General features: G+C 40.3%; 1 protein-coding gene and 1 pseudogene across 1 annotated transcript; both read right to left on the reverse strand.

Annotated features, from left to right (window-relative positions):
* Nucleotides 1–18,861: 18,861 nt before the first annotated feature.
* On the reverse strand, nucleotides 18,862–20,081 carry LOC124999469 (annotated as a pseudogene).
* Nucleotides 20,082–22,704: 2,623 nt separating this feature from the next.
* Nucleotides 22,705–25,086, reverse strand: LOC124999419 (alpha-1-antitrypsin homolog). Its single transcript, XM_047574331.1, has 5 exons — nucleotides 24,949–25,086; nucleotides 24,080–24,719; nucleotides 23,610–23,880; nucleotides 23,328–23,475; nucleotides 22,705–23,164 (listed from the first exon to the last, which is right to left on the reverse strand). The coding sequence occupies exons 2-5, from the start codon at nucleotides 24,708–24,710 to the stop codon at nucleotides 22,973–22,975; spliced, it is 1,242 nt and encodes a 413-aa protein (XP_047430287.1). The 5' UTR covers nucleotides 24,711–24,719; nucleotides 24,949–25,086; the 3' UTR covers nucleotides 22,705–22,972.
* Between the last annotated feature and the right edge of the window lie 391 nt (nucleotides 25,087–25,477).

Here is a 25,477-nt window from a genome sequence, read left to right on the forward strand (position 1 = left end):
TTTCTCCATCTCCATCACACTTGGACTAATTTGGATTAATTGCAAGACTAGTCATGCAAAACCACTCTCACGAGACTGTAACAAGATTTCTAATGAGATGATGAAGAAAATGGCTAATATATATTTATACTTTTTTTGTTTTTTAAATGACCAAAGGTAGAATCTGACATTTTAAATGAGCCACTCAATTTGATAAACAATATTCTGTGCTCTACCTCCACAAGTTACAAAGAAACATTGGATTATACACGGCACATTTTTTCTTTTGGCATGGCAACTGTTACTCATCATGATGTCACAACCTGTTTATTCAGCATCAAATAACTAAAGTTATCAGACAAATTGACACTTGAACATCCACTGACATTATATTAACTACATAAAATAACACTAACCGTCCTATCCCAAATAATTATTTGAAGTGTAGGTGTAGTGTTCAGTTGAGTTTAGCCTAAGTCCCTCCCACTAACATGGAGGAGGTGGGGCAGTGTCCATCTTTTATACAATCTATGCTGGAAGCTGGTTGATGATGTTAACAGTGAAGCTTCAACACTATCAGCCATCTCTTTCACATCACAAATAATCACATGACACCATTGATAATATATACATATTTATAACGCAACTTTACAGAGAACATTTGGGATTTTGGTTAACAGGTGTCTCTGCTGTAGCGGTTGGTGCTTTGTCATCTCATCTCGCCTCAGCTCAACCCTGCCTCCATTCTCCAAATCCAAATTTGAAATTTGGATGGGTGACACAAGTAGAAAGATGTAACAGAGAGGGGGTAGGCGACGGAGATCAGTCCGAGCTGTGTGAATTGAAGCCAAGATCTGGAGAGCAGTTTCTGTCGGTCAAGCCAGATTTGGAGGGAGTAAAAAGCAGGCTACCCAGAAGGTCGTATCTTTGTTGAAACTGTTGAAATGACATCCATTACCAGGGACCTGGAATGTATTTCATTTTGTGCTCTCGGAAATCAACTTGTTATAGCCATAAATTGGTTTCCGCTCTGTTTCCTGGCTATCGGGTCCAATCAGATCCAAACTCTCTGCAACCTTGTATTTGACATGGGGACTATCAAAATCATTAAAAGACAGGTCTTGCTTACATGCAGTGATATGAGAGTATCAGATTTGCAAAATGTAAGTGGATATGAATAGCATTTATATCTACCATGATGAAATTCATTCGTTTGGCTTAAATCGGGGGCTCCAACTCATTCCTAAGCCAGAGAGAGAAGGGGGGAGGAGGGGGAGCGTGCAGTGCTTTGTTTGCTTTGATGGATCACATTTCTCCCTGATATAAATATGAATGTTTCTCCTAAAGTGTAATTGAAAGTGAGCAAAAGCGTTTGAACCCTAGCACCGGCCTCACTCTGCCATACTAATAAGCTACATTTCAGCTTTGATGTGGAAGTGTGTCACCTCCCGAGGAGAGGAGCAGAGGGAGGGACTCTCCCTCTCGCGCCAGTTTTTTTTTTTTTTTTTTTTCCTAGCCTCCTCCGCTGACAGATATTATCGGTGTATCTCTGAGTTGCATCTGAAGTGGCGTGCACAGTTCTGTACATCAGATTATTAATCACCATAACAAGGAATAGTCAGCAGCACCCGCAAAGTGGCACAAAAGAAAGTGCAGTTCCGAGTGTGGCTAAAGGAACGATATCCATAATTAATTGATGGCGGAGCCGCCACATGGGACAAGCAGCTTTCGTGACAAATTGCAGGGCATAAAGTGAAGAACAATGAGACGGAGGAGTAAAAGTCATCAGACGAAATTCATTTTTCATTCCCTCACAGTGTTCTGTTCATCTGACATCTCCGTCTGTCCGTCAGGCTTTACGCCGCCTGCCTCCTGTTGTCCCGCCTCATTAACACGCCTTTTAACTGCGACATATAGATGACATTTAAATATAAATCCCGAGCATTAACATTTATAAACACGAGGGTTTTATGAGGGGTCCGTAATGAGGTGTTATAAATCCCTGGGCCATGGTTCACACCGCCGGCGGACACATAAACCACAGAGAGCACTTTTAACAAGGACACAATGTGGCGTCGCTCCACTCTGCCACAGAGACAACATCAGAGATTCAGTGAAACCACCACCAGATGACAGATTTATAAGCTCATGCTACAGGAACATGACATATGTATCTATAAACTGTGCCAAATCAACTTAAATATATATCTTGTTCACAAGACAGCACTGAATATAGTCAGAGTTCACTGTTCTGGGAAGGATTTCCACTAGATTTTAAAACCAGACTGCAGGGATTTAGCCTCACCAAGGTCAGGCATCAGCGTTGCGACAAGGACTGGCTTGTTGTTGATATTCTGATTCATCCTAGAGGTGTTAGAGGAGGTCTGAGGTCATAGATCTCTACAGACCAGTCAAGTTCTTCTTTCAAAAACTCTTCTTTTATGTACCTGGCCTGAGAGCAGGTCAGAAATGTCCCCACATCTGTTGCCAAAAGCATGTGACATGTTTGAAGAAGGATTCTATCTGAAAAGGATTCACTCACATTGAAATTGCTGCAATATGTGCACATGACACTCAACAGTTTTCATGGTTAACATGGTTAAAATTATGTAAACATTGGCTTGTTGGTTAGAAATCATTTTCCAGGCTTGCCCCATGATGCACCAGGATGTTCCACATGCTTGTAATTGTGTGTGACGCTCTGCTGGACTAATTGTTACAGTACAAAAGAATCATTTGGCTGCAATTGGAACGCTGAAAGAAATGTTTTTTCCCAATTATTAGAGGTGCTCATCACAGAAAATAGATATAATAATAACATAGCAACCGGTGCAACCACATGATTGTTTGATAACAAAAAGTCGCTTCATATCACCGGCTTCCATTGAGCTCTTTTACTGCTAAATGTCATAGAGATGTTTTTTACAGCATGGTGAAGATCTATAAGAAGAAGGAGCTCAGTTTAATAGTATATGTGCTGGGGTAAAATTGACATTAGACTACAAACATTTGTTAGGTAGGTAGGTAGGTAGGTAGGTAGGTAGGTAGGTGTATGCAAAGCATCCAGCATCCAGTATTTGTATGTTGTTTGTAAGTATAAAAATAAGTATTCTTTAATTATTTCTTACAATAATTATGGATATATATGCAATATTGATTGGTATTTTGCATTAAATGCAGCTAATATATAGGTGATTTAGGCTGACTTGAAGGGGCAGAACATGACTCTGATGATGATTTGTTGCTTGTGGATGACGATAGGTGACTGTGTCTCAGTAGGTAGAGCGGTTAGCGGTTCGATCCCAGGAATGTGCCACTATCCGAAGTGTCCTTGAGCAAAACAATGAACGTTTGTGACTGTAAAGCGCTTTGAGTACCAATAGTTAAAAAAGTGCCACATAAAAGCAAGACCATTTTCCATTATCTATAGACAATAGTTTAAATTACCGAGCTAACGATTGCTAACTAAGACGAATGCTAACATGAGAGAACCGTACTGCAGACACTAATGTAACGTAACGGAATAATCTCCCGGTTATATGTTGCCTCCGCAACCCAGTTAAGGTAAAAACAAAATCTATTCGACAAAAATAATGATGCAGTTAAGTCGTGTTTTGTCCAGACAGAGTCTGTTATGAAGTCGACTCTTTTCCACCTGATTCCTGAACATCACTCAATCCAGGTAGGCGCACAAATATTAAGCGCGGGCAAATGACAAAAAGCAGCATTTTGATGGGATGTTTTTCTTCTCCGCGAGTACAAATAATTTGAAAACTGTTTGTTCGAAATAAGTACTTGCGTCTTTACCGTATTTGGGTTTGGCTCCACGTACATAAGTTAGTTGTTAGAAGAGACATATTTTGGGTGACTGAAAATTGCAAGTGAGTATTGTTAGAGAAAATGTTCAAAATGAGTCTTCTGTCAGTTATTAAGTACTTCTCACCAAAGGAAAGTAGGCAGGTAGGTAGGTAGAAAGTTAGAAGTTGGTTGAGGGTTTCTCACCATAGAAGATCTACAAGGCCACAGTGGCCACACTAAGGATGTTGGTACCTTTTCTTACAGCATGATCAAGAAATTAGTTCCTTCAGGAAAAAGGAGCTCATTTGTTGCCATTTTGACAGTGATGGCACCGGTGGAGGTCTAAGGCACACTCACAAATATGCTAGGTTCATAAACAACCACTGAATCATATCACTCACCGTGTACTATGTAGATAGATTGATAGATCTAGCTCTGGTGGTATAAGGAAGGGGGCTCTTCATAGATAGATAGATAGATAGATAGATAGATAGATAGATAGATAGATAGATAGATAGATAGATAGATAGATAGATAGATAGATAGATAGATAGATAGATAGATAGATAGATAGATAGATAGATGAGATACCTTCAAGGATAAATGGCTTGCAAGATAAAAAAAACAAAAACAAATCGAAGACTGGAAAAACAACGGCAATAAAGTGCAGCTTGAATGATGCTTGTGTAAGAAAAGCCATTAAGCAGCAGGTCAATAGTAGAGGACAAGCAGCCTGAGTATTAAATTGAAGCTAAAGACAGAAAAGGCCTCTGACAACTTCCTTTTGGCAGCACTTTATTCATCCGCAGCAGAGCCTTTTCATTAAGCACTGGACATAATAGATGAACCATTGATTCTCTCTTACTCTCTCTTCCTCTCCGTGTCACTCCGTCTCTACCAGCCACTGTCAAAAACTACATCTCAGAGTCTCCTACAGTGGTGGGCAATCAAAAACAAACATTCATCTTGATTATAGTCCACTCTAAGCCACGGGAACAAGATCGGTTTTGTCTATTCATCATGTCACCGCCTCTCTCAGGAGGAACTGGGCTCGGGCTGTGTAGGAGGCAGCGGCTCTTTTCAAAGGACTCCATTCAGATTATCTCTTCATGTGGAAAATGGGTCAAGAATAAAATCGGGTCGATATGATGGGAGAAAGGTGAGAGATGAAGGAGAGGATGTGATGACGTTGTACCCCGAGGCGGTTTGCTGATGTTGCCATTACCCTGTATGATTTTTTTTTCTTCTGTATTTCAGACGAATCCCAAAGCTATTTTGTTTTCACTGTGTTGTGAATGTTGGGTAAATGCTGAACTTGCACATGAGCCAAATCAGCGGCTGCAATCGTTTAAAGCTCCACAACTCAATGTGAAGTGCCTCAGGATGCAATAGTACACCCATAATGTAACAGCGGACTGCAGGTACAGAATGAACTCTTGAACTTAGATGATTGTATTCACTGCGGATGCCATGTAACAGCCAACAGAGTGTCAGAAGAAACCTCTCATGTATGAGGAGACAAAAGGACTCGGGAGGCCTAAGAGTGGAATTGATGTTGTCCTCCATACAGGGATGCATCTTACAGAAAATGCTGAACCAGAGCTGGAATCAGAGCACCCAGGACCACGAGGAGAATAAAAAAGCCTTGCAGTATGAGAAGAATGTGACCTTTAAGAACATGGGTTTGACTGTCAAAAGTTTTTCTGAAGTCACTTACCTCAAAGGAGGCAGGAATGGTTGCCCTGCAAAAGGAGAACAAATGAGGGGTTACCCAGCACCTAAACCTACACATGGTAGCTATAGACACACCAATGAGTTGTCTCCAGTGCCCATACAGAAGCATTAGGGTTGGGAAACATTAAGCAATTATAAAAACATGGAAGCAAAAAAAAGCTATCATAACTACACTTCACTATTTCCAATTGGTTTCTTTTCAAATCACAACAGGAAGGTTTGGGGTTTAAACCATGTGCCTTGTTGTTTTTTTGGCAAATATGTGCATATTAAACCTCTTCATGTTCGACAGGGTCCTTCTCAAGGCTCTCCAGACTTCCCCACTGTGATACGCTCCAGCTCCACTCAGCTATGCTTGTCTCTATCCTGTGGAGGATAAAAAAGTAATAGATGTTTCCTTAACTATGTCTCTGTTTTCAAGCAAGGTAGCCAGCAGGCTGCCTTCTTCACTTGGTTTTGAGTTTTCATCAGCCATTTTCTATTACTGCACATCCTCTAGGGTCACAATGGAGTAGAGCATAGGTTTTCAACAGGCGGTCTGTGAACCCTAGGGGGTTTGTGGAGGCACTGCAGGGGAGGAGCAAAATCTTTTTGTGTATATATATGTATATTTTTGATTATGATGATAATAATAATGTATATTTAGTACTATGCCAAGTTTAATATAGAACACATAGTCGGTAGGGGGTCCCTGCTTAATCTCTCCATCAGTCTGGGGGTCTTTAACCTAAAAAACATTGAAGACCCATGGACTAGAGCCAATCACAGCAATCACTGGGCAGGAGGCAGGGTACACCAAGAACAGTAAAGCACACGTTTAACACAGAATGGCGAACAAGCATTCACACTCACATCCACACTTACGATCAATTTGCAATCACCAATAGACCTATCTAGCAGGTTTTTGTACTGTGGGAGGAAGCAGGATCACCAGGAGAACCCAGAGAACAAACTCTACACAGAAACCTTCTTACTCTGACTCTTCAAGCAACATGACATGAGAGTGAAGAGATGAAAAAAAAAAAAACGGATATCTCTTATAATGTCAAATTTTTATACAGTTGAGTTAATTTGCCCAGCCTCTGAACTAACATGTTGGGCTGTTAATTTTCATGAAAATATCAAAAAATCAGTAACGTACTTTTTTTGCACGTTTTGTTCAAAGAACTACCATCGAATTATATATATTGGAGATCCAATTATTAGAAAATATAATATCATACTGTTAGTTTTCTTGTGCTCAGACTACTGTGAATGAGGTAATTAAGTAAGGGAGGATACTTTTTTGTAGCTAGGTTACAATAACCATCATCTAGCTAGCTAGCTAACTTGTGAGCGAGCTTACTAAACTTACTCTTTCAAAAGGCACTCATCTGGCATGCCTAGAGATGTTTAAACCTTCCATGCTCCTGGTTTCTAATAATGATAATAGTAACAATTCAGTTGTGGGTCATAAATACCTTTCTCCTCTATCTCCTCTGCCCTCGCTGACAGTATTGACGAGCTCAGTCCTGTCTCAAAAGTTGAACTATTTTCAACTGGATTGCGCCCTAAGCTCAACAGAAGCTTTTTTTGCTTTGAGTAAAGGCTGACAACACTGGACTTCAAAGGATTGTAAAGGCATGGATTCTTTTCAGTGAAGGCTAGCGATATGAAACCTGCACAGCTGGTTTGAAGTGCAGCAAATACAAGCTGAGCTGACCTTTTTTGACTTTTTCCAGTGCTCCAACAATGGAACCAACGTGTTTGATTCGTCAGTCATTCTTAAGGCACTCCTAATGATATAAAGAGGTGGCAAACCAATAAGTTTTCTGTCTGTAAAATGGAAAAAGATTCACTTACTTAACCAAAAACATTCACTTAACCACTTAGCTAAGCCACGCTACCACTCCTAACCGAATCAAGGCCTACAGTATATCATGATCTCATTATGCCCATAGTGTAATGTAATACATAATCTATTAAAAAGATAAATACTTCATATAATTAATGGGTACATGTACAGTGTATTGGGCTAAATTATGGTAAACAACTTACTAACATGTTGCTAAGTGGTGCATTTAATGACGCTTAGGAGATCAGTGGTGCAACATACTCTGTGTGTCTGTATATAGAAACATCATTAAAATGAACTCTGATAAAATGAAAAATTTAAATGAATAAAGAACAAAATAACACATAACAATTAAACATCAACATTACAGGCATACAGCGTTAGTATTAGTTAATATTTCTGTGTTTACACAGCAAACGTTGTTAGTAGCGATGCTCCTATCCTTTAATAAATACCTTATCATTAATGACCACTTTGCTCAATATTGTGCCATCAATTCATAACCAGTACAAAGACTGAAACAACAACAGATTTGCGTCATCACATCAAGGGCACATTTCTATTCATATTCACGTCATGTTCGCATGCTGCATAAATTGCAACAGGTAATGTATTTTACAATACAAAAAAAGTATCTATTATAAATTACAGTAAATACAGCATGAGTTCACCATTTAATTGGTTAGCGCTCAGTGTTTGATAATCTATGTTTCGTTTCCCTTGCCAGGATTTCTTCTTTATTAATCATGCAAAGGAAGTAACATAAATTATTGATAATGTGCCTTTATTGCATATATATCAATAAGAAAATCAATTAGAATGAAAAGAAATTGTTTTATTGTAATCTTTTTAATTTGATCAGCTTATTTTTTTTCATTTGTTTCCTGTCAGGCCAGCATCTCCTCTAATCTCTGGGATGTTTTATTTTCCTGCGTGTCCCGTGGTTTTGGGTGTTCTTTAACTGGATTTTAATTGGACGGCCGCCATTTTTTTCCCCCCCGCGTTCCCATCAGTGCTGGTTGCCTCGAGTGTGCTGCCATTTCCATTACTACTTGATGATATTCCCTGAAGTGTCCTCTTACCAGATAATTCAAGAGCAAAGTCCCGGCTCCTCAGTCACAAGGATGCACATGACAAGGCTCCGGGGAGGGAGGAGAGTTTATTTGGGCTGCTTATATCAACACCCGCAGTGCATTTTTTACGATCCTGTAAATCTTTACTGATTGCCTCTATCAGACAGGTCGTAGGTGGTGGAGTTGTGTACATGTATATGTATATGTGAGTGTGTGTGTTTGTGTGGATGACTCTAACAGGCCGGCGGCAATTTCACCGCGCATTAGATGTGATGGATCAGCCGCACAGTGCAACACACCTTAGAGCTGCAGGTGTAAAAAAACAGTCAACACATGTATCAAGAACCCCGGGAGAGCAGTGTGATCCTGTATGGTGGGATGCGATATGACAGGGGAATAATAATGAAACACAGCTGCTGTCTTACCACTGACCTGGATTGATACAGTACAAACTGAGATACAGAGGCAGTCAATCCTCCAACACAGCGTGCCTCTAAGTTGAAACACGCTTCATCTAATCCCATTTGTCAACAGCAAAGACGCACTCACATTTTAGGGTCGCGGCGTCGAATACAACGTTCAAACGCGCCGAGGCGGCAGCCATTGCCGCCCGGGATGGCTTAACACACAGAAACACGTTCCTGTGCAGGCACAGACGCACAGGTCAGCACAGTTAGTGAGTGATGCGCTTTGGACTGTCAGCATGACTTACAGTAATAAGACATCAGAACCAGATGCGCCGTGCATACAAACAGTTTTAGCTCTTTTGACTTTATCCCCTTTCTGCCACTGAGGTCCCAACTAAAACAACAACAAAAAAAAACACAAAAAAAGCAGGTGATATATTTTTCATAGTACATCTCGACTTTGTGTGGGAAGCCAGGCATAAATAATAAACATAATCAGTTTCCTTATTGTTTGTCTTTGATGCTGGAGCAGCCTCCTTCTGTCAACCTGACTTCATCTATTTCTTCTTTGTTGGCTTTGATGTGCATTTAACGAGCTTATACTCAGTTGTTTAGTATGTTAAGTGGATGCCACTCCGCTGAGTGCTGTGTACTCTGTGGATTTTGTCCTGGACTTTTGTGTACTGTGGAACCTCTGGGTTTTGTTCTCGATGCGTCCTACTGTCTTACTACAATGTCAAAACCTTCTCGAGACAAAATACACGGCGAATCAGACCCTGAAACTAAGAGCTCTCCAAGTAGAGGGGGAAACGAGACGCTTTTTGAGAAGACACCCCCACCACCACTTGTTTTGTGTTTTCCTTGACGGAGAGTGTGGAGCAGACGCAGGCGGGAACAGACAATAGGTGACTGAGCCTTTAATGACCTTCCAAGCATTCAGCTCATTTGACTTTGATGTGTAAAGTAGAACAATGAATAGGGGAGTGGCCGCACTTTAATTTTGGTCTAAATTTCAAACTCAAATGGGTAGAGCATTAAGTGAACAATACCAAAGTGCAAGGGACTTCCACTCCGTTCCCATGACACAACAGTGCCACCTACTGGTGTATGTCCGTGACTATATGCGCGCATCCTGCTGGCTCAAGGTACGTTGTACTCATTTCCCTAGCTGCCCCTTTCTGTGAGAGCTTTAAAATTGTATTCTTTGCACACAATAAATACACATCTATTGAGGTCTATTGAGGTATACACCAATCAGCCACAACATTAAAACCACTGACAGGAGAAGTAAATAACACTGACTGTCTTGTGTTACACAGTAAAAAATAAAAAATAAACAAAAAATCTACCTTTTGAAGGTATTTACTATCTGCCTTCAGCTTAAAGTTAGCCACCGTGAAAAAGCTCCCTAGAAGCCACTGACAGGGAAGATCTGGATTCACATTTAACAAAATCCAGGTAATTCCCCAAAAGAGACCAAACTGACATCAAGATTTGATGAAACGCTTGTTAAGACAGCATAATGTCAGTATGTTGTAGAGCTGGGTTATTAGCCGGACTTCACTCACTGCTCGTTAATGAAAAGTACTGCGTGTCTATAAAACGCTACTACTGTTTATTTGTAATATTTCATGCCTCAGGACGCTTTGCTGTTTAATGACGCTTGTAGTATTTAGTGCCTTTGATTCTTGTTTGTCAGTATTTAATTTACATTTGTTGTGTGTTCCAGGGAGGGCTTTGAAATGATAAGAGAGGAATAATGAAAATCTCCACTAGCCTTATGTTTTATGTGTAAGTACAATTAATACAGAAAATCATGAATACCACTCAGAGATATGCTCCTCTGCTTCCTGAAGAGGCCTATGAACGTGACTGTGGCAGCCGACTGCATCTCTTTAACTGTTGTGTGCTGTTGCTAGGCTGCCCGCATCAGGCTGTTGTTTCTCCATCCATCAGAGTTACTGTAAAACATCGTCCAAGCAAGAAAGCAGCCTCTCCTCTCATTTCTGTTCACTGGCCCCCAGATTAAGTCATTTCAGATGCTGTCTTCCTGTCATGTACCATGCCAGTTTTGAAACCCTACTGAATAATGTGACATGGTTGCCATTGGTGAAATGTCAGCTTGTACACTCTCACTCTCTACAGTATTTACTCTCTGTGTTTCAAATGTGCATGATCTTTGGAGGGATTGTTTAGTTTATTGTCAGGCTCATTTTAGCTACGCATCCGAGTTACAACAACTTCAGATTTTTTCCATTATTTTCAGTAGAAAGGTTAATTAGGACAATTCTGACATTTAATAAATTATTCAAATGAAATGAAATAAAAGAAAAATCATTTGGGCTCATTGCTGTAGTCCTGGGTCTCAGCGTTGTGTTCTGTCCACTTCTCTTGTAGATTTGGGATGGCAGTTATTTTCCCTGAAAAACTGACGTCTTCTATGAAATTTTCACATTTTACAAATTCATGCTACGGGCCAGATTTGACCCTCTGACGGCCGCTTGGACCCACGGGTCGTATGTTTGACACCCCTGGTTTATTGAGTAGATAGCTCAGATTCAGTCTATGATATAGTTAGTGCAAAACCTCTAAAATGAACGTCACATTTCAACGTTTTTTAATTAGGTCACGTAAACAGTGGAGAAAACACAATACAGTAGATGTTCTTACTCGCATTTAGTGGACACATAGCAAATGTTTTGTTTAGTTTTAGCTTCTTCACTCTCTGTTTTTGGTCTCCACCTACCCCGGAGGCAAATATCTAGCTCTTTACTTAGCAAAGGCTCCACTGAGTTCCTCAGCTAGGTGCTGACTATACCGTCTGCCATCTCGTGCTCCGCCTCCTGTCTTCAGTCTGTTTATGAGAACTTAAAAGGTGTGGAAGGAAATGGCACAGCAAAGTTGCATCACAACCGCAAAAAGCAACAACAAAGGTAATGAAGTATGAAAGGCACTAACTGCTCCACTTAGCTGTATATTTGTTGTTTTGTCCCGACTCTAATCTCTTATAATAATATAATGATAATATTACAATATTAAAAGAATTAGCTGTAATCCCTTGAGCCCTAGGCTACTTTTTCATAGTTAAGCCTCAAAATAACTTCCCCAGATTTAATTAGTGGCAGCTGCAAATCTATACTAAACTGCTAAAAAGAACAAAACTAGGCTAGGCCGTGGATAGGAGACACAATGACTCACAAGCCGCCTCATCTTTTATCAGGCCAAAGTGAGATCTGAAAAACTTCTAACTAATTAAAAACTGTAACTTATACAGTCACTGGCAGCCTTATAACAAGTGAGTCACTAAACACTGAGAAAGTTCTGAACTGCAACAAAAAAATAACAACAATCCATTTATCATAGATGCTTTCTTGGCTAAATGTGTCACACTTGGCAACCTTTAAGTGGTTGCATTTATAACAGATATGGCTTGGTTCAAGTACATTATGGCAACCTTCCTAGTATTGTGTAGGTCTCCCTTGTGCTTCCAAAACAGCTGTGACTCATCACAGAATGGACATGGGCCTTCTGCATCCTGCTGGGGATGGCTGCTGCCATCAAGGAGCGTCACTGCTATTGGGTGTCTGGTCTGGTCTAGGTGGGTGGTACACGTCTCAGTAACATCCACATGAATGAATGCCAAGTCCAAAAGTTTCCCAGCAGAATTGTCACAAGATGATTAATGTTATTTACTTCTCCTGTCAGTGGTTTTTAATGTTGTGTCTGATTGGTGAATAAAACAATAAAACAAAGACAACCTTAAACAAAGTCAACCCTGTGATCACAGCATGAGGCAGCTGGTGCGTGAACAAACAGAATTTCTAAAGCACTTCCTCTTTTTTTTCAGACCGCAGCCGTGTCTGTTCTGAATGTCGCGCGTGTGTTGAACACCTGAATCTATAATGTGCGATGACAAAAATCAGAGAACACCCAGTTATCTCATCAGTTGAGTTTTTATGTCTTTTCCGGCCTTCATCTGTCAGTCAGTCTCACTCCGGCGAGACGCTCCTCCACTTCCCGACACGCGGCACAGGATGAGCCGCCGTGGGAAGAGTGCTGCTCTAAAATAACCGGCGTTAGGACTCGCACACGCCTTAAACCTGACGGCAAATGCATTATAGATGCCCACTTCACAGCGTGTCACATCATGCCTTGATTTGCATGCGTACCACGCATTTGATCATCTTCAAGCAGGAGTAACAACCAAAGCCGAGAGATCTGAGAGATTTTCAGCCGCAGAAGAGGGAGAGTCATGGAGCTCGACACTAATGAACACATCTTTGTGCCGAGCCTCAGAAATGATGTTGAGTTTGTGATGTTTTCTGAAGCGAGGGGGGTGGGGGGTGTGCTACAGAGCAGGCTTAACTTTGTCTGTATAATTGAACTGCAAGGGATACTTTGGAATGAAAATGGGTTTTATAAGGTGCACTTCCCAAATCAAAATTCCAATAAGTGCAAAGAAAAGCAACATTTAACACAAAGAGTAGTGTTGGGTCTGAATAGTTACGTCTTTGATATAACATCTTCACGATTTCTTAACAATCTATTGTCACAAGAAATAAAATACAGGTCAAATCCAGCAAATAATAAAATGGTGATCCAGTCTTTTCCAAACATTATTCCACTAAGGCCTAGTTGCTCCGTTACGTTTTTCTGTTCGACACAGACATTAAAGTCTAAGAAGTTTATATTTGGAGCCTTGCATTCTGTTTCATATTTGAGATGTTACATTTGTTTTCTTTAACCTAACACACCTCTGACTTGATTAAGCTACGGTTCAATGCTCTATATTTGATGGTGTTGAAAACATCTAAGTCATTGTCTCTAGATAGCCTGTATTAAAATTCATGTAGATTTTCTGTAGCCAACCCCTAAACTGTAAATGAAGACCTGAAAGCTTTCAGCATACAGCCCATTTCAGTCTATTTATGTGTCAGTCCTGATCGTTTTAGTACTGGTGGTGACAGCAAATGCAGTTTGCGCCCAAAACTCCAGGGTCAACAAAACAAAAAAAAAAACAACATGTTTTATGCTGCTTTCAGCTGAACCCTGTTGGTAGGCAACCTTTGGCATCTAGAAGCCACCAAGGCTGACAGTTGGGCTAAAATAAACTAAATGCGTTTTTACACCGCATGCAGCATGAGTCTGTGACAGCAGGGCAGAGTGAAAGGATGAAGTAACCTGGATGTGCTGCCCGTGGCCTGCAGCTCTTCATCTAACAGATCACTGAGGCTGCTCCTCCCTGTTCCATTACTACCTGGAATATTTCAAACTGGTCTGAATGAGCTCACTGCACGCTGTGTTTTCTGTACCTGCTTCATAATAAAAGTCAGTTGAAGTTTTCAAAGTTTCCATTTCAACCACTGGTGCGGCACATGGTGAGATGAAAGGACGTTCCTCCAGGATCATGGAGCTACATGAAGACGTAGGACTAAGAACAATACAGGGGGCCGAGCAGAAAGTGCACAGCTTATGTAGACAATACAAAACACAGCAAACGGTGCAGACAGTGCAGTCAACATTGCCAGCAGCATAAAGACCGTACAGTACAGACAGTGCAAAACACACGGGAGTTCACTTATAAAAGACTTTACACAGAACAGAGAGCAACGACTAATAAGAAGACTAGCAGAGTATCCAATCCAATGCAGTCCAACTTTATTTATAAAGCACTTTAAAACAACCACAGGGCACCGGAGTGCAGTACAGAAGAATAAATAAAAGACAACAAATAAAAGACATAACAACTCACATGAGGCATAAATACAAGATAAATTAAACTGGAGTATGAGTGGATGCTGCCGTGGGCGAAACATTGTCATGTCATAATAAAGTGAATATTTTTTCTTCAGCATCTGTTGTGTGCGGTGAAACTATTTCTTTTTCTCACAGGTTATGAGTATAGGTTATGATGTTATTGTGGCTGTGGGTGAGTGTGTCTGTTTGTGTACGTTCAGTCCAGTTTCAGCGAGTCCATGAGTCTGACGTGGTAGTGAAAGTATTCCTCAGGAGGACAAAATGTTTATGTTTTGTATACTTCTCTATACTCGTCAGCTCTTGTATGATGACAATTTGGCATTCTACATCCATGATTACATTTGCTGTAACTCAATCAAACATTTTTTTTTTCTAGGAATGTCACCCGAGACACCCAGTTTACACAAGTGTTAATTTTCAAATAGTGTTATATGTCTATCAGTGAGTTGTAGGCTCTGTTATTGTGTTAGCTCATTCAGAGTTGCGTAGTGACTTAGACATTTATTTGAATAAACGTCTATGAGCCTGCTCCTTTCACATGGAATATTTTTCGCTGGCCTCAAGCCATACACTTAGGGCCAAGTTGGCCTCTTGTTTTGTTTATCCAGATAAGAAACCTGGTGTTGACATTTAACAAACATTATTAACTCCAGATCGTTCTGATTACGGTATCTTAAAGCATGTACAGTAGATGAAGTCTGGCTTACTTGTGTGATATAGACAGTGCAGAGATAGCCTAGTAGTATAGTTTTGAACTAACTCCAACTTCTGTGCCTTTAGCTGAAGCTCAAACAAAAATAATGTTAAAGGTGAGTTAGAATCAGCAATGACGTAACCCCGCAGCAGAACACATGGAGCACACTGCTATTAAATCCACTGATTTTATATTATTCTCAAGGATAGAAGGCGGTTAAAATGATATGCCTGGCTTATCGGTTTGCTGCTGCAATTGCGTTAACAGGCTCAGCAGGACGAGTACTGCAGGCTTGATTGGCTGTGGATTGGATTTTGTATGCATACACAGTCAAAGTTCCTTTACAGATGTCCTTTAAGATGTCAGTGGAAATAAACAAAAGCAGGTTGAGTGTGTTTAGTCATCATGCAAACAACATGGAATTAGTGAATTTTCATGAGATGAAAAACCCTCTGCCAGTGGGATTCAGCCTCTGCGGATTTCCACTCAGGCCACTTGGGTTTAGCAACCAGACATAGCAACCAGAAAGGAAACCAGGAGCTCACTTTGCCCAGCTAAAAAACAAAAACAACAGTGCTTAACCTAAGGGCTAGCAGAAACACTGTAAATCATTTGCCTGAGGATACGACTCTATGTTCACAAGCTGGTGAACAGATTTGTTGTTGTTAAGAGATAATGCAGTGTCAAAATAATTTAACTCGATGTTCTCTTTGATAGGGCCCATCGGTTGAGCAAGTCTCGACATTGATCTCACATTGATCCAATAAGCTGGACAGCATGTGTCTAAAAAGCTCACCAACAATGGTAAAAATCAAGTCTTCAATCTACCACCTGTTTTTTTTTTTTTTTCTTTAACTTTCATATGGGCCCACATATTGTACGTGGACATGCACAGCATTGCAGCTTCTGGTATCGTTGAGCACTGCTCAGTCCTCAGCTGTACCTGATTATGTTCAGCAGACTGGACAGATTGGGAGTGCTTCAACACTTCTGAAGAGCTGCCCACTCGTCTTCCCGATGCAGACACATATTACTCATGTTCTTTGCAGAAGCCTGTGTGTGGTGTGTTTGTGTGGGTGCTCTCAAGGGAGACAAAGTGTATGTGTACTGATTGTGTAAACACTGCAGCAACTCCTCTATTGACAGGTCAAAGGGCGAAGAGTCGTGCGAGGCTGATGGCCATCAGGTTACGCATCCTCTCACTGCTGCGCTCCGGTCATAACTTTGCTTTTATTTGACTGTTGAACTGCTGGGATTTAACCACCAGATGATACAGAAGAACGTTCACTCGACCCTGATCCTTTACACTGGCATGATTTAGAATGGAAATAAATGACAACTAAATCATGACCAAATGAGGAGGGAAACCATCATTTTTTTGTATTTTTAATTGTGCACCTATGAAGGATCACAAGTGTCAAATAAAAAAGATTTTTATTTATGAATAACTGCATGATACAAATACGCATTATTATATTTGTTTTGAAGTTTATTTATTAATCTGTATATAGATATACTAAAATGCAAAGCAAATGTTCCAAGGTATTTGGTGTACAATGCAGATGTGTGTATTTAAAATTGTTGTTAAGTTAGATTGTGAATGTGAGTCCCAGCGGAACTAATTACCTACTGTAAGAAGTTAGCACCAGGTTAGCACAGCCACAAAAAAATCAATGCTCATTAAGATCAATAGAATCAATAATAAATCCAATAAATAATTCCCATGGATGAGTAGATTAAATAAATAAACAGATAAAACGCTAAAAATTTTCATCTAAAATGAGTGGGGTCTGTACAAAAGAGTATCAGGGCCACCCACGAGAAAAAAAATTAGAGGAGGTAGGTTTTTTTTCATCATACACATGAAATTTTGAGAAAAGTGTCGAAGGCGACAGTGTGTGACAATATCCAGGCCACTGTTGACATGCAACAGTCCAATATAATATATCAGCAACATAACTGCAAAAATAAACACAATAGAATTTTAAATCCTTAATAATTTAACTTAATTACTTAACTCAGCTCCAGTACTCTTATGCACACGGTACTGCCAGTTTAAAGGTCTTTTTTTCTTGAAATTTCAACTTTTTTCTCGAAATTGTATTTCATGGGTGGCCCTAATTCTCTTACGTAGGTCTGTGTTTAAAAGCTTAATAGCAGAAAGAACCTGAAGTGGCCAATCCTTAGTTCATCTCCTTTTGGCTGATGTTAGGTGGAGAGTTACCGACACACTTTTCAGTAAGCACTCGCGGAGACGACGCTCATCCAAGTTTGATATTTTATTGAACATAAATCTCCGGTTGACTTTCAAACAAAGAGTGTGTGGTCGGAAAACTTTAACGCTCTGCCACCTAACCATTTCAAAACATATATTCATTAAGATTAAATAGCCACCTGTCCGTGGGAGGCGCATTGCATACGTCACGTCACGTTCCATTAAAATTGAAAACAAATAAGTATCTTGGCGCACGCTGGCTCGATAATTTCCTAAATAATAAATTATTTTATGAATAGAAATGCCATACTTAACTGAAAACAAGTTTACGTATTTTGAAATTATAAATATAAAAATAAATTTAGAACATGATCTGGCTCCAACAGAACCAGTTTGTGTCACTTATGTACTAACTTGTTCTACTGCTGTGCACATTATAGCGACAACCGCAAGATGGAAATAAATATTATACATTTAATAATATTGTAAATACCATAAATTATAAATATTTGTTGCATTTTACTTAGTTTTCCCTGCAAAGGGCCCAAGGTGTAACAGAAAGGCTAACTGTAGATGCTAAAATGAGCCAAGTGACAAAGCAAATCAAAGAAGCAGGAAAAAGGAAATGCAAGTATGAAAATCGTACAAAATGTACAATTAAGATCTGTATTCCTATCTCAGATTCTGAATCTCGATTTTTATTGTCAGTTTTGTAAATCCTTTTTTATTTGAACTATTTACAGATGGATTACTGTCAAAGCAGAAGACCAACACTGTGCATGCTTACATTTAAAACGACTCAAGTAGTTCTTATGAAAATTTTCTTTATGGTATTATTGTGGATCAGTAAAACCTGTGCTGCAAAGACAGACACACATGTACCAGCACTATACCCACAGCATGACGAGAGAAGAGCCAGGGTTGTTGATCTTGATAGCTTCTTCATGATTGCGCCTGATGACAATTTATAATATGTGCGTCTGCATGCCTGTTGGGTTGTTGATCTTGCCCATAAAGAGCATGCTGTCAGTGGAGTCCTCCAAAATAAAAATTAAAAAAATATAACAAGAAGGATCTGTTAATTGTGACTGATGGAGGCGCCTCTGTTCCCATCTCGGTGATACTCAGCGCAACCTTGTGAGAGAAAGGAGAGGGCATTCTGAGGCTACTTTAAAACAGACTAAAGAGTCTTTTGTGCATCCTCAGCATCGGCTAATGTGGCTGAGGAGGCACACTCTCTTCGCATAATAATACCAAAGAAGAAATGTTTGCCTACCTCAGAGATTTTGACCCTACCCTTGTCAGACATGCCAGATAAATTAGCGTTCTCAGTTATGCCCATCTCTTTTAGAGTAGTATCCAGGGAAGCATCAGCGAAGATGGAAATTTTTGACATACCTAGAACCACACAATTGGGAAACACAGAGAATCACAAGTGGCATATTGTTAAATGACACCTCTGTCTCCATCTATTCGTTCATATATACAGTTATCTTGTTATACCCTGACATACAGTACGTCAATGGCATTCCTGTTGAATAAGTATAGGTCACTCTGTCTACACCATAAGTGAAGGAGGGTCCAAAAATAAATGTAGTAGTCTTCATTGATGGTAGCCCTCCACCACCATCATCTTGCCTTCATACGGCAGCATGATAACTCTAGCGTGGTTGCCTTCATCTCAGTAGGTGTAGTAGTTACCCGTTCTTCATTTCCATTTGAACTTTGGTGACGTCATTGACATGATCTGCCTTGTGTGTTTGTGTGGGTTTTCCCACTGTCCTGTACAATCATAAAGCACAGACTTGCTTCTTACCTCTGAAGTAGACATAGTTGATCAGCACCAATGCCATTTCAGGAGGCAAGTCCTTCACCATGTCTTTAATCTTGTCTTGGCTTTTATTAGCAATGTATGGGCTGATCTCAGCTGCAGGCTCTGCTCTGTGATCTATGTTGAAGATCTCACAAGAGCAGTAGTTTCTGATATCATCCAGGAACTTCTTCAGAGGACTTAAACCAATGTACATGGTGACAGCATTGCCAACATCCAGCTACTGGCTCTTCTGGCTGTGAAAAAATTCCCATAGCCTTCATTAACTTGAGTCTGGTTGAAAGTGCCACAGTCCAAGCTGGAGAATAGCTGGCTGTGGGTGTCACCATGGGCCCCTCTAGACACCACAGGGTGGTGGAGATGTCCAGTTGCTTCAGGCAGCAACTTTGGCATTCAGACTTTTGTAGAGGCCAAAGGCAAAGTCAGCACTGGGGCCTGACAGCTGGTGGCAGGTCAGCTCGCTCTCTTGATATCTGTGGTGGTCTGCCCAGGGTGAAGTCAGTTCTGGTAACACTGTCTTTACTCATATAGAACAACCCACTTAACAACAATTGTGTGTGAATCTTTGTTTTTGGGTGAAAACACTTAAGTAGTCGTCAAATGATAACAAAATAAAAAAATGAACGGCGCCAGTGCTAATATCGGCCATCGGAGCTTACTGCTCTTTAAACAGATACAGAATGACCAGTACAACAAAACTAAACAGACTCTTATCAAGCCCCGGGTGTGCTTTTTGAGACAATGTTCCTGACCTGTCATATCCAGATATATAGAACTGCCTTTTAACTTTTCTTTATCCTACTCCAGAGTCACAAAAGCATTCAAGAGCCTGGAGAGGTACAAATGGATGCAGTCCACATTAAAAACAAACTAAATAAACAAGACATTACGCTTGGAAAGCACTAGATTCTGTCCCAGATAGAAAGGGGTCGCTACACAAGTCAAACTTGTTTCTTGACCGCTCCGTCTCCTCATTTTATTGCATTAATCCACATCTGCTATTTTTGGGAATCCTATAATACGATTTCCACTTTGCTTGTCCCCAACTATTCTGGCACCCTGGGTTGCAACAGCCCCCGGTTAATTAGTTAGTTGCTTGCATTTGTCACCCGAATAGTTATTAAAGAAGTGCATTCTCCTGCCAGTATGGTGGCGTTGTGATTAACTGCACAGAGTGACATCAGCTCCCAGAGCTCTATAGGTACGGAATGGGCAAGCTGACCTCAACAGGGTTCAGGTAGCACTTTGAAGTCATTTGTTTAAGCAGTCCTCATAATTTGAGGTGTTTTCACATTTTGACTGACAATGTTAGGATTTTTTGTGGGAGGGGACTGTGGGCAGAGTCTACTGTTTCTAGGCAAGATCTTAAATGTAGGGTGCCATGGGATGATCTGAGCAGGTACTTCAAAGGAATGTATGATGTCAAGTGATGGTGTCATAAAGAATTCTCACTTCACCCAAAACAGATATTAACTTCACATCTCATCATTCTTCAAGAGGAAAACCTTTACGTTCTTTATAAAAGCTCACTTGCTTTAATTTTTAAAAGCAACCATTTATTTCAGTTTGTGATCTAACCATTCAAGATGGATGGAAGAGGAGACGGCGGTCATAATAGGACAGTGATTCTAATTGGAGTCCCTTTTGGAGATGAGCCAGACTACTTTCAAATAGAAATAATGGTACCTCAAGATGACCAGGATTTCCACATTGACATTTTTGAAAACACTGACAATGCAGAACTTGATTATGAGCCTCAAGTGGACATCAACCCATATCTTGAAATTGAAGACCCCCTGGACTTGAGGATCCAGACAACTATCTGGACAACAAGGCCGGAATGAAGAAAGTTGTGAGGAATTTAGGTGGTGGGATGAATTTACAGACAGCAACCAAGGCAGCACATATGGTTACAGCAGTCCTTACTATGTCAGTGAGGACAGTGAGGACAGTGATAACGATGAAGTCCTGGACCCATTTCCTCAAGAAAACAGAAAAAGAAATAGGTATGAGGAAGAAGAAGACAGAGAATGAAGGGTCAGTTTAAGGAAAAGAAGAATAGCTGAAGAAAAGACAGAGCCCTGTCCTAAAGTATCTGGGAAGACGGAAAAGGAGGAGGAAGCAGAGAATACAGTGAACAGAACAAGAGATGAAGCAGAGATGGAGCTTTCTCCTCCTAGAGCATCTAGGAAAAGGAAGAGGGAAAAGGATGATGATGATGATGACTAAGAAAGACCTGTTAAAAACAACTGTCAGGGACTTTAACCTCCTGAGATCTGAGTTTTAAGACCTGAATATAAGACTGAGCATGGCTGTGCAAAGATGGAATTGCAAATAATGAATTCAGATATCCTCAAACGAGTATTTGCTAATTAGTGAAGTTATAGCTCGTTACTATTGGATGGAATTTGTTATGTTTGTATGTCATATTAAACTAGAAAGGTTAATTAACACAAATAAACATGTTTCAACTGTAAAATTTGATGAGGTTTTGTACATTTTTGCTTTTTTGTGACGTGAGCGGCAGCAGAGCGAATCCACTGGAATGACCACTATCATGTTTTTACACCAACTAGTATCTAGTTATGAGGACAAAAGTTTAAACGAAGCAGAATAAGCTGCCTCAATAAAACTTAATGTCCCCATATGAGGTAAAATTTTCGTCTTCATTTGGTTGTCATTTGTTGTCAACAATGTCTATCTCTACACAAATTGTGAAATAAAATAATAATAGTAATTCTAATAGGTCAATAGAACACTATGAAAAATTTGTACCACTCTCTTGTAACTTTAAACTGATTTTTTTTTTTTTTTTTTTTTTTTTTCCTGTGCCATGGGTGAGAGATTAAAAAATGTAGTTGTAATGGTCAGTAGGACATCTTTGTCTGCTAAGGTTACAAGAGGGTAGTAAATTTTAAATGCTACACAAAAACTAATAATGCAATCAAGCCAATATTTTAGATAATCTTGGCTATGCCCAACACTGATCGGAAAATAAATGCCCAGCCACCCAACATTAGTTTTATGGAAAATAACTGTTATTTTTGTTGTTGTTGTTGTTGTTTCATAAAAACAGCAGTGATTTCAAGTAATCACTCAAGGAAACTAGCATTTAAAGGCTAAAAAATCCTCAAAATGATAGGTGGTAGTTTTGTAAAGTGCTGAAGTGGTAAGTAAATTTACATCAAAAGTTTACATCAGACCCATGCCCCTGCCTGCGCAGCCTCTCTCACTGAAGTGCTGTACCTATTCCAAAGCAACTGGTGTTTTCCTTCAATAATTAAGCATTGTTTGATACTATAAATAATATAGTATAGCAATTGGTTGAGATAATTGGGTCTGTTTAACCAAAGCTAGACAGTAATATCAAAACAACATAAAATGCATGTCATTATAAATCTTTATTCCACTTTAAGTTGAAACAGCAAAAGTACAGAAACATGTTGGCATTATGTCTAATTGATGTTTCCGAACATGAACAGACTCACTTGTGTCGCTTGATGATGACTGATCTGTTGTCCTCGTGTCCCTGGTGCTCTTAATATCACAGTCTACAGCATTTTCAGATGCTGGGGTGAAAATGAGCTAATGTCCAAAAGCTACTACAACTACTGCGGTGTGAAAATGTAACACGCATTCCTCAGGTATCTTTACATAGCTGTGGGGTTGTTGATCTTTCCCATGAAGAGGATGCTCCTTGTTGAGTGCTCCAGGATGAAGACCATGAAGGGTCTGTTGAGTGCTATAGTTTCAGGCATACTCATGGGCATGACCTCGATGGTAGTGGCAGCTGCTGCCTCTGTTCCAGTTTCATCCACGCTCAGCACAGCCTGGTGAGAGACCTGTGGAGGAACCAGGAAATAGTGTCAAGTTCAATTCAGAGCACATCCTGAAAACTGTTCATACAAATCAGATGGTCCTTCCAACATCTACTAGATGTATTTGAGAACTTGTTGATATTGTGCAGTGAGTAATGGTCATGAAATAAACTTAAATATTTCCTACCTTTGACACTTGGAGCTTGACCTCCTCGGAGATTCCAGAAAAATCAGCGTTGTCTGCAAAAGCATCTTTTATTCCCATTTCCTTAAGTGTGTCTTCCAGGGAAGCTTGAGCTGAGATTGAAAATTTCGGCATATGAAGATTCACGTTACTGTGGAACAAAGAACATCACTAGTGTTAGCATCACGTATGACACAAAAGACATGATTATGCAACATGAACTGCACTTAGTTTGGAGATAAAAGCCCAACATGCCAATGACACCAAATTAATTTCCTCCCTTACTTCCTGAAGAGTGAGTCATGCCAGTGCAGGAGATGGTCCTTGCAGATGGAGTCCTCCACTTCCTTCATCTTGCCTTCATCAGGCAGGACGATCATCATTGAGGTGTTGCCTTTGTAGGGCAGCATGACGACAGAGGTGTGGTTCTCGCTGTCCTGATAGAAGTCGTACCGCCCTGTCCTCTTCATCATGTCCACCTGAACTTTGGTGGTGTCGTCCACATGGAAGTCTGCCTTTTGTGTCATGTTGGCATCGAAGGGTTTCTCCCACTGTCCTATATGAGAAAACAGAGGAGGAAGATGAATAAAATGGCCGTCTTTCAAACTATTGCATGTCACATATTTGCAGGATGACCTGCAAACAAGATGATAAAATGCACATGTACAGATGCAGTGTTTGCAGAGTGTCCACAAACATGTAATGATCTGCAAGGATTCATGTTTTTCTTTGAAGCTTTTAAGTATGTATCCTACCTCTGAAGTAGACATAGTTGATCAGCACCATGGCCATTGCAGGGTCCAAGTCCTTCACCATGTCTTTGATCATGCCTTTTGTTTTACTGGAAATTAATTGGTTGATCTCAGCTGCAGCCTCCTCACTTTTGGTAAAGTCGACATTGAAGATCGCACCGGAGTAAAATTGCTTGATATCATCCAGGAACTTCTTCAGAGGACTGAAACCATTGCGCACTGCGACAGCGTTGCCAACATCCAGCTGCTGGCTCTCCTGACTCTGTCCAAGCAAGTGGAAAAGATGCTCATAGCCTTCATTGACCTGAGTCTGGTTCAAGGTGCTGTAGCCCAAGCTGGAGAACAGCTGGCTGTGGGTATCACCACGAGCTCCGTCAGACACCATGGACAGGGCGGTGGAGATTCCCAGCGGTGAGAAGAAGATGTTCTTTCCAGCAGCAACTTTGGCATTCAGACTTTTGTAGAGGCCAAAGGCAAAGTCAGCATTGGGAGCTGACAGCTGGTGGCAGCTATGCTCATGCTCTTGGCTGTGTCCAGACCGGTGGTCGTGGTGGTGGTGGTGGTGGTGGTGGTCTGCCCAGGCTACTGCCAGCAGCAGTGCTGTCAGTACACAACTAGCAAAGATACCTCGCATCTTTAGAGCCTGTTGAGGTAAATACATATCAGTTAGGACTAATAATAGATCTAATACAATGGCAGGGTTAATACAGATTGTACAGTTATACACCTCAACAGCCTTGCACTGGTGAGTTATTGCAACATTTCCATTCCAAAGCATTCCATTCTCTCCCTCTCTCTCTCTCTCTTTTTTTTTTTTTTTTTTTTTTTTTTACAAATACACATTTTTCAAAAGCTAAGACTATTTCACTTACCTTTGATGTCCTCTTTGCTGCAGACAGTTTGTCAGAAGTGTCCCTTTATATATAGGAGCTCCAAGAGTCAGCTGACATGGTCTTGGTCAAAAATTAACCAAGACCAGTGACTCTCCTTTTTCATGCACTATGAGATATCTGACTGGACTATTCAGTGATGCAACTTTTCACACACAGCACGACATGGGTAAAGAACCACGGGTGACATAATAACCTGTTCAAAAAATGTGAAATGTATTGCATCACAGTTTTTCATGCTTAAAGGACATCTTTCGAGGAATGAGTCAGTAATAACTATCCATACAGTATACATGGTCACTAAGATATCTGGGTAACTCTGTATCTACCCTGAAGGCTTTCACATGAAATCCTTTTTGAAAAGAACCCATGGAAAAACATTGATGAATTCCACATTGACAGTTATTCTCAACCATATAGCTGTTAATCACTCTTATAGGGTCAGTGAACTCAAGGTCCGTCCACTGAACTCATGGAATCGTTGAGGTGGAGATAAAGCCCCTGAAAACCT

The sequence above is a fragment of the Mugil cephalus genome, chromosome 21 (assembly GCF_022458985.1).
Source record: "Mugil cephalus isolate CIBA_MC_2020 chromosome 21, CIBA_Mcephalus_1.1, whole genome shotgun sequence".
Taxonomy (NCBI): Eukaryota; Metazoa; Chordata; class Actinopteri; order Mugiliformes; family Mugilidae; genus Mugil; species Mugil cephalus.